Source organism: Hesperophylax consimilis, chromosome 5 (genome assembly GCF_061612785.1).
Source record: "Hesperophylax consimilis isolate HC1 chromosome 5, BYU_Hcon_1.0, whole genome shotgun sequence".
NCBI lineage: Eukaryota > Metazoa > Arthropoda > Insecta > Trichoptera > Limnephilidae > Hesperophylax > Hesperophylax consimilis.
The window spans coordinates 17,403,965-17,423,242 of NC_142840.1; the positions used below are offsets into that span (position 1 = coordinate 17,403,965).

The following is a 19,278-nucleotide window of genomic DNA, read 5'->3' on the forward strand; positions in this document are numbered from 1 at the left end:
TGAAAATAAGAAAATCCTCTTAAGAACGGGATTGCAGGCCGTTTTCCAATAAACTTTTAGTACATTCATTATATATCGGAATCTGTGTTCAGGCACCTGCATTTGTCCTGATGTTTTATAATGTCGAAATGCGAAAATATTAGAGTTTTTATGAACACGTGTTCAGAGTCGTGATAATATATTCGTGTTTTACTGAAAGATTATTAGGAAACGTGTCAATTCATTCGTTAAAGGCCCGCCATCCCGTTTTTGAAGAGATTTTTGATAAATTAGTAATACTTTATATCAGTAAGTTTTCTCCGTATATATATATAAACTTTAAAATGTTAGTACAGAAATTATAATGTATCTTGTAGTGATATACAGGATGTCCGGGGGTAAAGTGCATTAACTTAACTACATGATTGTAGAAGTAGAAAAGATAAAGATAACTTATTTCGAAATTCAAACGTTTTAGGTAGTTTTTAGGTAAATAGAGTAGAATTGTTTGCATGGTAAAACAAATATTCTTCTGAAAATCACAACAAATTGTAATTTATGGGTGTATTGTGGTAGTCCATGCATAATTTAAATTATAATGTAAGAGACTGGGAAATAATATTTTATAGAAACAAATAATAAAATTAAAGGAAAAAAATACGTACACAAAAAACAAAAGAAATAAAAACAAAGATTAATTAATTAATTATTAACACGCCCTGAATAGTTGTCCTTATTTGTTCATTTATTATATCTGTTATAAAAAAATAATATATATGTGTGGGATTGCACTAACCTCCCCACATTCTGGAATAAAAATAACAATAATAATTATTATTAAAAATCAAAATGTTAAAAAATAAGATTGAAATTATGCCAATTATTTTATGTAAGATAAATTTTTAACCCAGGTATCTAGAAGAGTACATGTTTATGGTCACATTTTAATTTAGTGATATGAAAAAAAAAATTATAAACAGAATGTTGGATTAAAAACTCGTGTATTCATAAAAAAAGCTCGTCCTTTTTCAAACATGCAATGTTGAACACTGATAGTTAAAATGTATGCAGTATTATTTTACTTTCGGTGCTCAACGCATTGTAGGAGCGATGAACCAGAATTGTTGTTGAGTGAATGTGGTTTTAGTTTTAGTGTCCAAGCATCTTATGTTTGACGAAAATCGGGTGCGTGTTTTATGTTATTTAGCCACCAGTAGGTTGTTTTTCCGTATGTAGCAAAGATAAGAAATAATTGGCCGATATCTAAGACCCTAATTTTAGCACATAGTTCTTTTGCGTAGGTTGGAATTTAAATATAATTCTCAAAATGTACTGTAATAATTGGATTTATAGCGGATTCGGCACAACCACCCCATCCCACAATACCCATGGATTGGAAAAAGGGTAAAATAGACGCTCCTCTGAGTCTGCAAGTTCGTTAATTCGAACTCAACCCGGTCCGACTGTCAGTTAAGCATCCTTCCCACTGGGCCATCGGCGTCGTCAAAGATATTGAATATTAGGAGACAACTCAACCACTTTCTTCCCCTCCTTTTACATATTCTCTCAAATAAATATCGATGTCAATTTTGCGGTGATCACGGCCTATAAGCTATAAAGTTAATACCGTCACAGATTCAATTAAACCAGTTGTCTTTAAAATATACTAAATAGAACATTAATCCATCACCCAACACGGATCCAGATGTTTGAACTTGAATAACTAATTTTAAATATTGCTTACGGTGCCAAGTTTTTTTTATAAATTTCTTTTTTAGATACGTACGTTGAATTGTTATATGAAGTTACAGCTCGTGCGGTGTCATATTGAAATACCGATAGACGTATCTGCCAATTAAAACATATCACAGTTGATTGCTTCAAGATGGGTAAACATAAATAAGCTTAAAACACACTTAAAGACGAAGCTTTGCTAAATCACTATTTTGATTAATCTTTATAACGAATTGGTTTATATTGTGAATACCAAAAAATATGCTTTAGATAAATTGGAGGTTTTCCTATCGTTTCGCTTGAGTAGAATACAAATAAATAAATAAATTACTAAATAAATAATATAATAACTCAATAAAAAAAATATATTAAATTATCGAAGGAAGCAAACACTTTGTGGCTTGACATTATTACACAAATGAAAGAATATCTTTGTTTTAAATCACTTTATTAAATTTATATACGTCGACCGGTTTCGGTTGAACTCAACCTTCATCAGGACATATTTAGTTTATATTTGTACTGTCCTGATGAAGGTTGAGTTCAACCGAAACCGGTCGACGTATATAAATTTAATAAAGTGGTTTAAAACAAAGATATTCTTTCATTTGTGTAATATATATGAAAACTACTAAACAAAACTTTTTTTCAACAGAAATTTATGAACGCGTAAAGGAAACAACTTTTAAAAAATACATTATTATAGCTAAGATTATCTTTGACAGTTTCACTCGATTCATTTTTTTGTTTCCTATATAATTATTTACAAAATAAATAAAAACAGTTTTGTGCTTGAAATCGAGTGTTTCTAGACTCCGTTTGTCAAGCGATTTTAATGCCTATTACCTACAATATATGGTACAGCAAGAATATACACATTTTTGGCTTGTAGCTTCTTCTTAAAAACTCATTTCATTGACATCATTCTAATTTGACATGATATGGTGTCGCAAAAAAGGAATGTCTTACAAAAATTGCAATACTTATTGTGTTTTTATTTGAATCTTAACACCTTTTAAAGTTAAATTAAAAGACAATCCACACCACGAGTGCCATTGGTTTCGGACGAAGATACGAAAAATCATAAACTGTTTTTATCGTGATTTTTTAAAAATCATTCCATTTTTCCAAGAATGCAGGAATGCATACTGACTCTGGATTTGATTGAAACTTCTATCAAACGACTAAAAAAGAGCATTTTTGTCATTTTTCGTGTATTCGTTCGTATGTCAGCTCTCTTAATAATAATAATAATAATAATAATAATTGGATAATTTGTAGAGCGCCGTTTTTGTGAAAAATCACCTCTAGGGAAGTGTAATTAAAAGACAATTATTCCTAGTACGAGTGCCATCGGTTGTTCGCGCGTCGCGGTCGGATGGCGGACGGAGTGCCCGCGCGTCCGACACAACATTCACTTTATTACGGCAGCGGCGGGTAATATGCGTAATTCGAGCCGAGAGCCGCTCACCCCGTTTAATTAAATGTTCCCTCCACCCCTCGCATCCAGTGGAGGCCAACTTGTGGGCCCGTTGAATTAATGCTTCATACGATGAGTGGATTGTCTTTTATTTTGCTCTAGGTAAGGTACCTACCCGTAAATTATTTTAAAGAGTTCCTTGCTCGTGTAGCTGTTTTCTTGATGGATCAAAAGATATTTTATTTTAATAATAATTGTGTTTTTATTAGAAAACTGAAGAACGAAACAAAAAACATTAAAATAACATTACAATTGAATCGTGAGTCTAAATGTAAACCGAACTGTTAAACCTCGCAAAGCACGCAGTACTTTGGGCATTTATTTTTGTGTGTTCGAAATTAGTTCGAAAAGTTTTTTGAAACTTTCAATACAAATACATTAAAACATATCCTCTTTAAAATGATTCGCCCGTATCTAGCATATCTGTAGAGAACCGTTTTTTATTTGTTTATTTTTACATGGTAAGTTTTCAATGCACATTTTTGGGGTGGGTTCAATGTTTGCATTTTTCTTCAATTTTTTTTTTTTTTTTCTAACGGTCTCTTTTTGGTAGATATTTTTATAATCTGATATCTACTGGATTAGAGATTTTAAATTGAAATAATGCCTCTTTACATTTTATTTATTATTATTTTATATTCATTTTATTGCCAAAAATCTTTATTATTTTTGTGACCTTAATGCATTATTCGTATGATTCAAAATGCACATTTTATTTTAGAAATTGTAAATGTGGTCCTATCGTTGTGGTCTTTTTTCTTTTTACACTAATCGTATGCAAGTGAGATGTTACAATCGACCTATCAGCGGTGCATCTACACAGACGTGCATTAAGAATAATAAATGTTTTATGGTGTATAACTTGCTGCTTTAGAAATAATTAACTAGATATTTATTAAAAACATCATAAGTATTCAAATAGTCAAATCACTACCTGCTTCAAATAAAGATTTCTTTCAGTGATTGGTACCCATTTATTTGTGATTTTTTGCGATCTAAGGGTAAAAGGTAGCTTTATTATTTGTTTTTCGAGCGGTAAAAACCCGCCATCTTAAAAACGTTAAAAACAATCAGAAAAAAACAGTTAAATTGTTGATAAATAGCAAAAAAGTATGATCATAATTTATTTTACAAGAAAAGAACCCTGAACACTTTCTTTATTATATATTATAACCGAGATTATTCAAGCATGGTACCCTGTCATCACACCTGAAGATTTGCTACGTTTGGTGGACTCCATCCCTCGGAGGATAGAGCAATTTTATTTCCAACCAAAAACGTTAATAAGTCAAATGGTAATTTTAAATATTTGTGTAATTCATAAATAATTAGTGTGTGGCCTTTTCGTTGTTTTATTAAGCATTTTTATTATTTCATAAGTAGGTTAATATGCGAATACAAAATATTACGGGAGATATAATAGGTTGTCAAATTAATTAGTTATTTATTATTTTTTATTTATTTATGGACAATTTGTAGAGCGCCCCTTTTGTGAGATCTCACCTCAGGGCGCTTAAAAATGCCAACATTATTTTAAAATGGATAAATGAATATAGCATGCATCAATTCATAAAAAGTTTCCATACTTAATTATGTCCACTAGTTTAACAAAACATCATTTCACAAATATATCCCTTTCTCGCCTACTCTAAAAAGCCATTAATTTCCCTTTTAGTCCAGTCAGTGGGGAGTTTTACCTTGCAAAAGGTTAGGTAGTAGCGATTTTGATATATGTTGTTAAGATTGGGACTCTAAGGAAAAAAAAAAGTTTTCGACCTTGGGAGGGTCGAGCTCGACCCGCCATCTTGGATTGAAGGTGCCAAAATTTTTTTTTTCATAATAATTGTGAAGTGGTCGTTTTTACAACCAAAATATTGAAAGCAAACTTAAAGACAACTAAATTACCTACATTTTTTGATTAAAGTTTTTTTTTGTAAGTCTAATAGGTAACGAGTTACAGTGGCGGAAATGTGAATATTTTTCTAAAAAATGATGAAATTCCCAACTTGGTGATTTTTTCGCTTTTTTTTTATTGTGGTATCCCCAGTAGGTCTACTCCAAAGATATACCAGCGATGGTAGATTTCGAAATTATGTTACATTACTATGAATTATGTTACTATAAATTATGTTACTTAATAACAGTCTTCGTCATCAATGTCATCATCTAACTCATTGCCTGTGATACTGAGATTCTGGGCTTCCATTGACAAAATCTCTTCTTCTTCGTCATCGACATCGATGTGAACCTCTGGCGAATTTCGGCATGTTTGACCATTACAGCACCCACATACAATAGAACACTTCAATCCAGCTTTCCTGCAGCTACATGCAACGCCGCATCCTTTTTTACAATTGCATGAAATAAATTTTAATAAAGTCTCGGGTGCTGGTTTCTTTGTCATTCTTACTGGAACAAGCCCGTTGGTGTCACGTTTCCAGCCCCAGTTTTCTGGATTTTTTTGGATTCCATACCATTTTTGGACTTGATGGTACGTTCTAAATGCATGGTACCGTGCAGCGTCGTTCGTTGGTGGCAAAGAGGCAAGATCGAATTTGCTTTTTGTTGTCGACTTTGCGAAACGTTTGTAGCGGACTTCTTCCAAGGTTTCCTTATCCATGTCACCCCCGTACAAAGCAACAAGAAAGCGTGTTCCTGCAACTGCTATGTCTTCTGGTGTTGCATCATGTTGTTTGAAGATTACTATCATAGCATTGAGTCTTGTGTCGTTTTGCACAAGCGAACAAAATTTTGTTTTTCCTTGGTTGAAGAAGGACGATGTTGTATCGCAGCCGCTAAAGGCATGAAGAAACAGAATATTCTCAGCCGCCTCTTTGTATTTCACACTATTCGCGGAATACAGTCTTTCAAATGTTTTGCCTCTCCCGGGTTTGCGAAGATATATACTACTTTTGGGTGGTGCTAATGCTGTCAGCAGAACTAGGAGATCAACGTCTTCGCCAATAATGAAAACAGCGTCATATGATGAACTGAGTGACCGAGCAACGGCATCCAGGCAACGTCCTGTAACCAGGACTCAATCAGTGTTGCCAAGTCAGCTGTAGACTAGGATCCCACTATAACAAATCAACGTCATCGAGCACACGGATGATGCTATATAAGTATATTGTAACGTAGAAATGCGTTAAAATGATATTGTGTAATATGTTCGTACAAAATTTATCAAGAAAACTGGAGTTTTACAATTTTTTGTCAAAATTTTCTTCTTTCAACCGCTGTAACTCGTTACCTATTAGACTTACAAAAAAAAACTTTCGACAAAAAATGTAGGTAATTTAGTTGTCTCTAAGTTTGCGTTTAACAAATTGGTTGTAAAATCAACCACTTCATAATTATTTTGAAAAAAACAAATTTTGGCACCTTCAATCCAAGATGGCGGATCGAGCTCGACCCCCCCAAGGTCGAAAACTTTTTTTTTTCTTTAGAGTCCCAATCTTAACAACATATGTGAAAATCGCTACTACCTAACCTTTTGCAAGGTGGAGCCCTTTTTTATCCCCCACTGACTGGACTATTTGGCGAAACTATTTTAAACTAGAACTTTATTTTACTTTATCGCTAGAATTCGAACACATGTGCAAACCGTTGACACGAATTTTGATTGCATCATTTGCCAAGGAAATCATCCATCCCGAAACGATTTACTTTTTTTACGAGGGTGCAGGCTCCCCGCTCTCCCGCCCGCCACTATTATTATGTGGACGGAAGTACCTATGTGTCCCAGCCGTAAATCGGGCGCTCTATGGCGTGCGATATTGAAACAAGATTTGCATACACATTTATCACAGGCCGCCACTACACAGGGTAGGTCCCCACTGCCTACCCAGTACCTACCCGCCGCGCCGTTCTGGTTTATCGTGGCGTTCCGGGGAAAGGGGTGCGCGATGAAACATTTTATTCGCGATTTAAAAGAAATATACATTTAATGTGCTATTTTTTTACTATAACTCATTTTAGTATGGAATAAATGAAAATATCAATAAGCCTATGTAGCTTTTGGACTGGAGAACGAATGAAATAGTTTGTTTCTGGAGAATGAACAAACATCAGCTCTGGAAGCCTAGTGTTACAATTTGGCACTCGGTAAGTTATTAGCTATATTAACCTGTTAACCGGGGAGTTCAGTTTTGAATTACGCAGCATACAACGGGCGCGAACTCCTTCACTAGGACGTATCAATACGTCACGCCCGGTGGACGTTCATTTTATTTTTATTTTTTTTATATGCATCAAAAAAGTGAAAACGGCGAATTAAAAAAATAGAATGTTTACAAACAATTATAAAGATTACAATAAATATAAAAAAGGTTATAATTACAGAACAAAAAATAAAATAACATAGATAAAAGAGAAACATTGAGTTTCTTAAATTAAAATATGTAAAAATTAAAAACTCAATTTCCGTGTGATATGTTCGGAAATATACGTCCCGCTCGTTCCAGGGCGCAACATATATTTTAAGGACGAATTTATACGTCCCACCCGTACCCGATACTGTTTACGTTTGACGTATTTATACGTCCCGCCCGGTTAACAGGTTAAGTTAGGTGCATCCATTGAGCCGTTATCTAATTTGTTTAAAAATACCAAATCGCTCATAGTTCTACTTCAAGATAAGTCATTGAATATTTAATTGTTTTATTTCAAATATCATATTACACTACGGATACTCTTACTTCAGTGTAATAAAAAAATATATCTATCCCTTACCTATCCACTACCAGTCGACAACAAAAGATCAAAATACACGTAATTTAAACCTCTGATATTACATTTCAAAGTATGTGTGTAAAATAACGGCATCATACACGATAATACTATAATTTTCACATTCAATTTCATGTTCATATTATTTATTTTATTGTAACAATGTGGGTTACTTTTACTTTTTCTTACATCATTTGACGCTACGGTAGGTAACGAACACACGGTAATACATTCATCATCATAATCCAATGTACCAGTACCAGTACCAGTGCCAGAACCCGCACTATAGATAATACAGCTGGAGTCACTAGGTTTTACTATTAAGCAGATATTATATTGATGGCTTTTTAATGGATTGCAAATTGAAGTGATGAAAGTGTTTTGATTTTCGGGGGTAATTTAACGATTTGCTTTTCACTCACAGATGTTAAAATATAAATAAAGTTAATGACTTTCGTTGTCCATTGAGTTTCTCCGTCGATTTATGTTTTCCTGTGGTCCTACGAGTGTTCTATGTTGACACTGTCTTCAAAGTGATTTTGTTTTTAAATTCAGAGTTTTTATACTTTGATGTTTTGTATATTCCTTTCATGTCTTGATGATAGGTAATCAAAAGAAGGTTGAATATGAAGGTTTACAGGTGTGAATAATTCACTTTATTTGAGTTTAAAGCCAAAGACCAGAGGTTCCAAACTTTATTTGGCCCACCGTCCACTTTTTAAATATATATTTTTTCAAAGCCCCCACTCCCTCCCACATCACCATTAAAAAAGTATAACAGCATATACGAAAAAAGTTTTTTTAAAACAAAAACTACCTACATGTTTTTAAATATCACGACCAGCCGATTGGTAGCGTGGTAGTTATTGGTTTTCACTAGGGTGTTGCGGGTTCCATCCTCTTCTAGTTTAGTCCTTTATCCTTGCACAAATTACATTTTCCACTTGTAATTATGGAAGTGAGTTGATATTTTACATTCTGATATTAATCGAACCCAGGAAGTTTTTTTTTTCAATTGGTATTATCAAAATAACAAAAATACTATTGATCCATCAATAATACCTCTTGCAAGATTCTTGCAATAGTGGTACCTAGGAATTATTTTATAACATATTCAGGAAACTTTTTTTTAATTCCTCTTACTTCTATTTCAGCCTTTCACCGCCCCCTTGTAGCCTTTCACCGCTCCCCATTTACCCTTGATGCCACCACCGCCCCCTAAATTACCACTGCCTCCCGGATTGCCAACGCCTCCCGTTGGGAACCAATGCAATAGACGATCTATGATTTCTGTAACTTGGAGGCGTAGCACCTTAGAAGCCTCTAGGACTTTATGTATAGGACAGCAAACCGTTGGCAGTCAACCGATTCGTTAATGTTTCCCGTAGACAAATGTAACAGTTATACGGAGAATATTTAAAGCAAATCGTAGGATAAAATGGCAACGGTACAAAATTTTCGGAAGGTTTTTTATGTTTTCAGAACTAAAATTTGTTACAATTATTTCGTATTGTTAAGTTTTGCCGTGAGGAAGAAACGGTTTTATATTTTTTTAAATATTGTGGTTCAAGTATTCAATCAAAGTAACGTTTAATTTATTTATAATGGATAACCACAAAGTTAGAGGTACTTTCAAAAGTATAAAATTATTTATGTTTCATTTGTGTAACTACAATTTTAATTTAAATTCAATTAATAATTATTATATTATATTCCAAAGTAATTATAACTAACCAACCATTGTTCAACCCTCTAAAACCCTACATAGGTACATAATGTTATACATTTTATATGACGAATATTTGTATTGTTTGGTGAAGCTAAGTTTTTGAGATGAGAAAAGTTTCTTGAGGTCAAGTAAGGCCTGCTATCAATCCTGGGGATGTTGTAAGTTTGAATTACAGGCATTTGATTATTTGTCTGCGTCCCCTACAGTTACAAATTTCTTTGTTGAGGTTTGCCATAAACACAATATAATTTTCAGTATGGGTATTTCATCCTGAGTTCTATGGGTTCGAAATACCCGCCAAAACATTGAGAGCGGCGCTACATCGGCCATTTGTCATTAATAATGTCGGATGAAGGTAGATGTCGCCATATTGCTAGCGTTATTGTATTGTTGCCCGGCTCTTGTGTTGCCGTAGCCGAGTTCCGAACCCATTGTTTGTGGCGCGTTTATTGACTTAATAAATCAAAAGCTTAATCATAAATACTACAGTGGCCGTAGCCGCGTGTGATTGCGTGCTAGAAGAATGTTAAGTTTTAAAGCCGGACTTGCGGTTGATAAAGATTATTTTCACTTTTCATTCAGCTGCTTTCAAATTTCCTTGTAATACATTGCTTCAGAATAAACTCATTCTTAGATTTGGACAAATATCTCAACATTTCTTTGGAAAAAAACAACATTAAAAAAACATTTTTTTTACTATATTACTTTTATTTATGTCTTTTAAATCTTTCCTCTGAGGATTGAACCTTTCTTCCCAGTGACCGGAGTCAACCGCGTTACCGACCTCGCCAGATTCCGATTGTGTAGGACTGACATTTATTTCATATATTAACTGTTGTAATGTCGTCCGATTTCAGAGAAATGCGTATATGTCCGCGTGTGTGTATGTGATTGACACCGAAAGTTGATTGAATGCATTGAATTTGCCGAGTTTTAGCTCGATAGGATGTCGGGAAGTTAATTTCCGCTCCCTGGATTTGCATTATTCTATTCCCGAAAACAAAATTAAAATTCAATTTGACGTATTTAAAAATACTTTCATTTATGGAACTGTAATAATAAATTATGTTATTCCAAGTTTATATTATTTGTATATGTGACAGTCACTTCGTTTCGAATGAATTAAGTGTACTAATAAAGTTCCGTTTCGGGCTTTCACATTGAATTTTACATTTATTTAGTTACAATACGTAAGTAAAACAAATATAAAAGGATACATATTTAAACCTACAGGTAATACACATAGCATAACCTACATAACATCACATAGGTAGGTACCCGTAATAAAACTAATACAATTTAGCAAATTGTTAATAATATGATTGGTGTTGATTTTAAATATTGTGTCCTGAAATTGTAAATAAAATAAACTATAACATATAAAAAAGTATATACGTTTAAGTATCCAATAATAATGATTCATGTGTAGTAAATACCAATTAAACATTAAAATGAAACTATCAAAAAATGTACATGTATAGTTGGGTGGGTAGATACTATTCCCTTTAAATAAATGTACAAGCATAGTTGAGTAAGTAGATACTATTCCCTTTAAAGAAATGTACAAGTATAGTTGTGTGGGTAGATTAGATAATATTCCCGGTAAAGAAATGTACAAGTATCGTCGGGTGGGTAGATAATATTTTCGGTAAAGAAATGTACAAGTATAGTTGGGTGGGTAGATAATGTTCCCGGTAAAGAAATTCGCCCAAGGACATATTTTGGAACCATTCAACCGATAGGTACGTGAAATAATATTACCTATACGTTCATACATATAATATATTTCTACAGATAGCAATGAAACTACTGTTCCAGCAGCTCACGTGCAGTAGGTAGTAGGTGTGGGGATGTGTAGACTGTGTAGGTACCGATACGATCTCTCGTGCTCGTACCCGGGTAGTCACAGTGTAGTGGGTAGCGACGAAACATCCTTATGGAGTAACAACTCCGTATACAGTGTATGACCGCTCCAAGTATTCGGAACTCTAAAGTGGGCCAGTTATCCACGAGTGAGTGGGTGGACCGTTGTACGGATCGACAGCAGCTACTGTTTGGAACCTGCGTGAAAGGAAAACCCACGACACCTAATCAAAAAGCATAAATCCAATGTACGGTCCCGAGTTAGTTGTTTACCTGTTTATGATCCTTTCGCGTAGTTGCTTTGATTTGCCGTCCGTTCGGGTAGTAAATAAATGTAAGGATGACTCTTACGAGGAGTCAGTTTAGTTTCCGGTCGGTCGCTCTCAATCTTGCTTGCCAGATATGATCGATCCGACTTCTGCCACTACTGGTATTGCCGCCGGTGCGCCGCGCGCCCGTTGTTGCAGACTCCGCTGGAAACTGGAAGTTACCGCACGGAAACTGAACGAAAGCGGACAAACATAATTACTTGTACTGGACATGTTGGGGAAAGTTTACGTTAACCCGTCGGGTTTCCTTTACCGATTTATTATTACTTTGTTCCTCTGTCTTGAGGAGCGTCTGACGGAGGTAAATTAATTTTAAAAGGGGTGGTAAAGTGGAACGGGGAAAAGTTTAATATAAAATCTTCCAGTGGTTTCGAGGATAATGTTTTCCGTTTTCTGGTTTGTTTTGGCTTATTGCTTTTCGCGTGGCATCGCGCCGAGATCAGCATAGGGTCGAGTTCAATGTTATATATTTTATTATATGCTACATTCATATTCATTATTTTATCAAGGGCGTATTCATTTATTGTCTAATAAGAAATATCATTCGAAATTTAAAGTTATTTTTCACATAACTGTAACTACATATTTGTTTTTTTTTTTATTATTCAAACGGGTACCTACGATATTCTTTTTAGTAAATAAACATAGAGTTTTCGTCGGATTTCAATTTCGTTCAAAGTGGAGCAATAATTTTCATTGCCTCCACAGCTTGAGGGTGGACATTATTATTATAGTATATGTCTATAGTGTTAGATATTTGGGGAAACACATCCTAGCGTCCAAGGGCGGCGGGCGTCGGGCGTCGGGCGTCAGGCGACCAGAAGATATTGTCACGCTCGCAATTTCGAAGATGAATGTTTCTCCGCACGAGTGTCCACTGGAGGGGGTTGGTTGCAGGGTAGGTCGGTAGGTTGGTTGGCTGGCAGGGTGGCGCTGGGCGGAGAGGGTGGTGTGGGGCGGGCGGAGGGGGAGGGCGGACCGAAACTATGCGAAGAATGCGCAATTAGTGAGCGAGCGCGCCCCCCAGCCGGCGCTACGTACAAGAAAATATAAAGAAGGGCGGGATGAAACCCCCTGGGCGGGGGCGGAGGGCGGGGATACCTTGACAGGGGCCGGGCCTATTCTCATTTATTCACTTTGCTCGATCTTATCACAAAGAGGTTTCGGGAAATTCAACAATTTGTCCCGTGATAAAGAGGCGGGGAGCGGAAGACCGCTATATCATTTGAATATCAACTAATTAACCTGTCGACTTTTTTAATAACAATATTTATTTATATCACATAATTAACTCGTTAGTGTATTTTGATCTCTTATAAAACGAGGATTGAATTTCACCTGCCCCTTTTCAGAATATAATTGCCGGATTTTCATTTTAAATTATTCAATTCCAATAACTAACCCATATTTTGTCACCTTCGTTAGTTCCACAATATTCCTAACAAGAGATTAAATGCAAACTGCGACGTGAATAAAATATGTATTTATTATACTACTCTGTTACTTACGTACATTCCTAAAAATGTTTACAGCTTGGTACATACACGAAGTAGTTGTACTTACTCGGGTAGCCGTGTACGATTATTTACCGAGCGTCCTGTCCTAGAAACTCCTTAAAATAATTGCACTCGAAACAATAAATAGTTTCCTCGTACGGCCCTGCTGATGGTGGGGTAGGGGGTGCTAGGGTGGCCGCCCCCGTTAGCGACTCCAAATATTCGCCTCTCCCATACGGCTTTATTCGTAGTAAATACGTCACCAGTTTTGTGTTCGGCAACTAACTTTAAAGATAACAATGGCCTGACAATACCTCCTCTTAATCATAGCTATTCAGTGGAAGAATTCCGCCACTCATTCGCGAGTGGGCGCCCTCTTGATAAGACGAATTTATTTCCTTTTTTACCAAGCGTTTCTTTTCATTCGTACATTCTTCCCGCAATGAATGTTGACATTTCAATTTGACCGTAACAATTTTAGGCATTTTCACATCATATTTTTAACGTAATTTATAATTATATACCTACCTACGGTGCATAGTAGATTTCGTTTCTATTGAAATATATTTTGTTGTTGTTTCTATTGAAATATACTTTGTTGTTGTTTCTATTGAAATATGTTTTGATTTCACATTGCATACCTGATACCAGCCGCCCTACTAATGTTTTGGGGATTTTAATACCAAAGATTTCAGTTTAAGGGTTGTAAAAAGTAACCAAACAATAATGGAACGCATTTTAGTTATTTTTTAAAATTTTCATTCTTTCACTGACCTTTTCCCACTAATGTTAATCACTGTCGCAGTCGGCGACATCTGTTAATTATATTTTTATTTTATTTTGGGTGTTGCTCGAGGTTGTGAATGATTTTGAGTAAAGTTTTGAATTCTTTGGTGAACATCGAGTATTTTCTACTTTTTATAAATATAATATGCATGTAAAATTCCGGAAGAAATTCTCTAAATGATAGTGAAAACCTTATCAAAATCCGTTGCGTAGTTCATAAGAACAAAGCGCACAAAAAGACAGACGCGGATAGCGACTTTATTTTTATACTATTTATATTACGATGCTTCTTTTTAAGGTATTTCGACTATGAAAAATAGTTATTTTCTAGATTTTTCATAAATATGCGCATATGTATATGATAGATCTTTCTAGCAGATTCTTAATAAATTAGCTATACTCATTTTTCTCCGTCTGTGCTTATTTTGCTATATATGATATATATAAGATCTCAACTTGATTTTACCTCAGCCATTTGGAATCCCCAATATCAAACTTACCTATATTGTTCGTCACATCAATTTTTATTTTATTATTAAACATCTCTCATGTCGCTTTAGTAATCATCAATTAAATCCAAAGGCTCTACATAAACGTAGAAAAATCGCATTTTTCTTATACGAAATTGTGAACTGTATATTGTATCATATTTATTAGAAATTATTTCATCTCGTTGCCCTGAACTCCACATCAGATCGAATCGACGGTCCCGTAGAAAAATATGGGATATGCAAATTTGTAATTTTGCATTTGAGCTTTTTAGAGTTTCGTTTCGGCATTTTTACTGTTTTTGAGATAAAGAAATGAGTGTTGTTTGATATTTTTCATTAATTCTTATTTAGTTAATTGGAGAAATATTTGACCAAAAACAGTAAATATGCAGAAATGAAACTTTAAATAGCTCTACTGCAAAACTACAAATTTGCACATTCGACATTGTTCTTCGGGACCGTCGTAATGATTTATTCAGTACGCAACATTATAAGTCTAACCATGAGCAAAATTAATTAATGGGCCTACGAGATGTAGATATTTTCAAATGTGTTTGAATAAATATAAAATCAAACTGTCTGAATATATCTCTTGATGCAATTTTTTTAGATAATTACTTATTTTTACTGTTTGACTCTTCTTGTTGTTTATATGTAGCATATTATACTATACATCGACCAAATATCGATGAGTACCTGTATATACTCGTGCTTATTTGTTTGTGTATAATTAATGGAATTGGTTTATCCTATTTAGATTCCTAAACATAATAATATATATAGGTACATTTGCAAAGTATTTATTTCAAATTAGATAGTAATTATCAAATGTGATGATCCGCGTTCACATTTTGTGCCACACTTTTACCAGTGTTTTGTTTATTGAAATACGATCATGCAACATAATATTGTATGTTAAGGCGAAGCTTAATCTAAATTACTATCTTCATTAATCTTTATAACGAATTGTTGTACATTATGAATACCAAAAAATATGCTTTAGATAAATTGAAGGTTTTCCTATCGTTTCGCTTGAGTAGAATACAAATAAAAAAAACAAATTACTCAATAAAAAATATAAATGTAAACTACTAAAAAATATATTTTTTCAATAGAAATATATGAACGCGTAAAGGAAAAAACTTTAAAAAATACATTATTATAGCTAAGATTATCTGTGACAGTTTCACTTATATTAGAATTGAAATTTATACAACTTTTGCACTTTGATTTGCTGTTGTTTCACTTGATTAACTTTTTTGCTTTCTTATAAAATTATTTACAAAATAAATAAAAACCAGTTTTGTGCTTGAAATCGAACGTTTCTAGACTCCGTTTTTCAAGCAATTTTAATGCCTATTACCTACAATATAAGGTATACCAAGAATACACATTTTTGGCTTGTAGCTTCCTCTTAAAATATATTGAATATATTGGTGACCGGATAAATCGTCAAAATGATAATTCATCACATCTTTAAAAAGTTAAATAAAGTCATGGAAAGTGATGAAACAAAAACTTTATTAACTGGGTTAAGTAGGTTAGGTTAAAAAAAAAATTTCATCGTTTTTAATGAATTTATATCACTTTTTAAAAGTATGTTGAATAGTCACCGTGTTGAGTTAGCATGGAACCGTATATATATTATACCATGTGGAGGTGGTCCGGGGATTCTCTCCACTTTATGTATTCACAGAAGCCGATGTTTTCTGGTTGTTTTAATTATTATCATACAATTTCTTCGTTACAGTTCCACGTTCTTCCTACTCTGATATTGTTAAACCGCTGATAACATACCCGTAAATAATTATTTATTTGCAATGTGCATACGAGAAGGTGACATCTGTTTTGCAGAATATTTATTGTCTTCAAAATAAACTCGTCATATTACTATATATACGATTAACTGAAATATCTTGCATTCCTGGTACAGACAAGAGAATTCTTAAAATATATGTATTATGCTATTACGACGCCTACTACATTCAATTAATAATAATATTTTTAATAATAGATTTGTATACCTATCGCCGTTTTTGTGAAAAATCACCCCAATATATTTGTAACTATTAGTAAGTATAAACTAGACAATCTATTATAACTACTTATGATTTTATCCACCGGTTCGACGATCAATAATGCAAAACTATATGTATAATGCATTTGACCAGTAAGGGTAATGCTTCTTTAATATGTACATATTATTTATTTATATCATGTACAGGCAGATAATTCTGACAGTAGTAGTCACTTGAAATTAACACTGTTTATTACAGAAATTTAGATAGGTAGAGTTGTGCACGCAGATGACATAATTGGAAACACATGCTATTAGAGATGTTATTATTTAATCATGGTAATTATTTTAATATAATTATGTTCTTTAATGTACATTTTTAAGAAAGAAAAAGTAAATTTTATGATGGGTGGTATAGTAAAAGGATTTGATTATAATTTATCTTAAATGTGAATCGTCTATCGATAATAGACTATGAGTGTCTAAAAGGGTAAGTTTTTAGTTTGGAAAAGCGATGTAGGTTGATAATGTTGACGAATGGAATATAGAGTAGTACATTGTCAGCTTACTTTCACTTCTGTTTTATATTTACACTTGTAACAAGACACTGGTTTGGTGAGTCACATTCCACCCTTTCTTGTAAAGGTGACTAATGGCCACAGATGAAGTTCATACGAATCGCCAGGTGCCACTTGCTGGCTCCAAGAATGGTCTTTTCGCACAATGAGAAGCTTCTTCCAGGACCACATAGCCAATTTCATTACTTCGAAAAGTTAAAATAGCAAATTTAAAAAGTTATTAAGTGTTATCGGTAAATGTTAAATGTCTGTAGGGTAATGTAATGCGGAGCCGCAATCCGCGCCTCGCCTTTCGGCTCCGTCGGAATAATGGCCCAAGTTGTAATACGCTCCCCGATGAAACTTTCCTCTTCGTTTATGTTATAACTCCAGAAAGTTGCCAAGTTCCACGGACTCCGCTTGTTTGTCTAACTTCGAGATTAAAATTTAGAGAGAAACAAAATTAATTAGAGCACACTACTTGAGCGGTAGGTAGGTACGAGTACTAGGCGGTAGGCGGTATATGTAACGTGTAAGAGATACTCCTAGCTACTAGCTACTTGTGCTTCTACCCATTTACACTCCGTACATCTTATTTGTAATTATCTTGCAAACTTTATGGCTGCGGGAAGTGGACTCGAACTTTACTTTAACTCGAATCGGACTTTATCGAGAGCTTATTCGCTCCTACAAACTAACAGCTCTGTTACCAACTCAGATTTACAAGTATGGACTTCGATACAATTTGATTATTACTTATCGATGTTAGTATTTTTAATTTTGATTCGATCGTAGGAGTTTAAAACACTTTCAAATAAATTATTATGCTACGATTTTTTTGCAGTTAATAGGTACCACACGTTCGTAGCCGGATTACCAATAATTTGAAGATATTAATAAATTACCAATACATACTCATTTTTCTCCGTGCAATGACTAAATAAAATACTATTTAACGGTAGATACCTACATCTACCTTCTACCGACTTATAAATACTATGTTATGAATATTTTGTTTCAACAAGTCTACGAAAATATACACGAATTCGCAAATTTGCTTCTATTTTCTCGTCGACAGAATGAATCAAATATTACTTTGGGTTGGTTGGTATTTAGTATGTATTTATTTGTTTTCTAATTTGTTATCATTATGTTATTTGCAGGGAGAAACGAGCTTATTGCAAGATACATAAAATTAAGAACGGGAAAGACGCGCACCCGGAAGCAGGTTTCGTCCCACATACAAGTCCTCGCCCGACGGAAACTGCGGGAGATTCAGGCCAAATTAAAAGTGGTGAGATATTTTTAATACCCTTTTCGTCCGTAGCCTTCCTCTGGAGTTCTTGCCAACAGCGGTAGGTACCTTCTACCTTCTTCGAAAAAAATATGAGTTGGGTGACACAACAAAAATTCGCTAGAATTTTGCATAAATTTTATTTTTCCAAGAGAAAAATAGATGTAAAAATAAATTTTGACGCAGCTATTAAATATGTAAAATAATTTTTATTTTACGCATATACATAGTAGTTTCGTGGATAATTTGAAATTATGAAGAATAAGAAAAAATAACGTAGATATGAATCATCAAGAAGGACCCTCTTTTGAAAATCCTTGATGATGATGTACTTATTTTCTCTGCATCGCATGGAATTTTTTTTTTCATCCTTAGAAAGGTAATACATAGATGTTGCTAAGGGAATTTTAATTTTTTTTTAGTAGGAACAATAGCTGTTTGAAAAAAAACTCGTTTATAAAAACTTTATCGAAATTTTTTTGTTTAAAAAATTTATAACTTGAACGTGGAATCCAATAAAAAAAATTCCGTTGCTAAGGGAATTTTATTTTTTTTTTAGTAGGAACAATAGCTGTTTGAAAAAAAAACTCGTTTATTCGAAATTTTTTTGTTTAAAAAATTTATAACTTGAACGTGGAATCCAATAAAAAAAATTCCGTTGCGTCTTAGATAATATTATTAAGAATATATGTCCACATAGCACTCTCTCTAGGGTGAATTGCCTAATACAAAAAAAAAAAAGAATATATGTTGAAAATTTTAACAAAATCGGTTATGTTGATTTTGAGATATCGT

At 33.8% G+C, this 19,278-nt stretch overlaps 1 protein-coding gene across 4 annotated transcripts in view; it reads left to right on the forward strand.

Annotated features, from left to right (window-relative positions):
* Positions 1–19,278, forward strand: part of sd (TEA domain transcription factor 1 homolog scalloped) — a 158,784-nt gene that overhangs the window by 126,479 nt on the left and 13,027 nt on the right. For all 4 annotated transcript variants that reach the window (XM_089631660.1, XM_089631661.1, XM_089631662.1 and 1 more), the window contains exon 4: positions 18,353–18,483. In XM_089631660.1, coding sequence (XP_089487786.1) covers positions 18,353–18,483 — 131 coding nt within the window. The remainder of the gene's footprint in view (positions 1–18,352; positions 18,484–19,278) is intronic.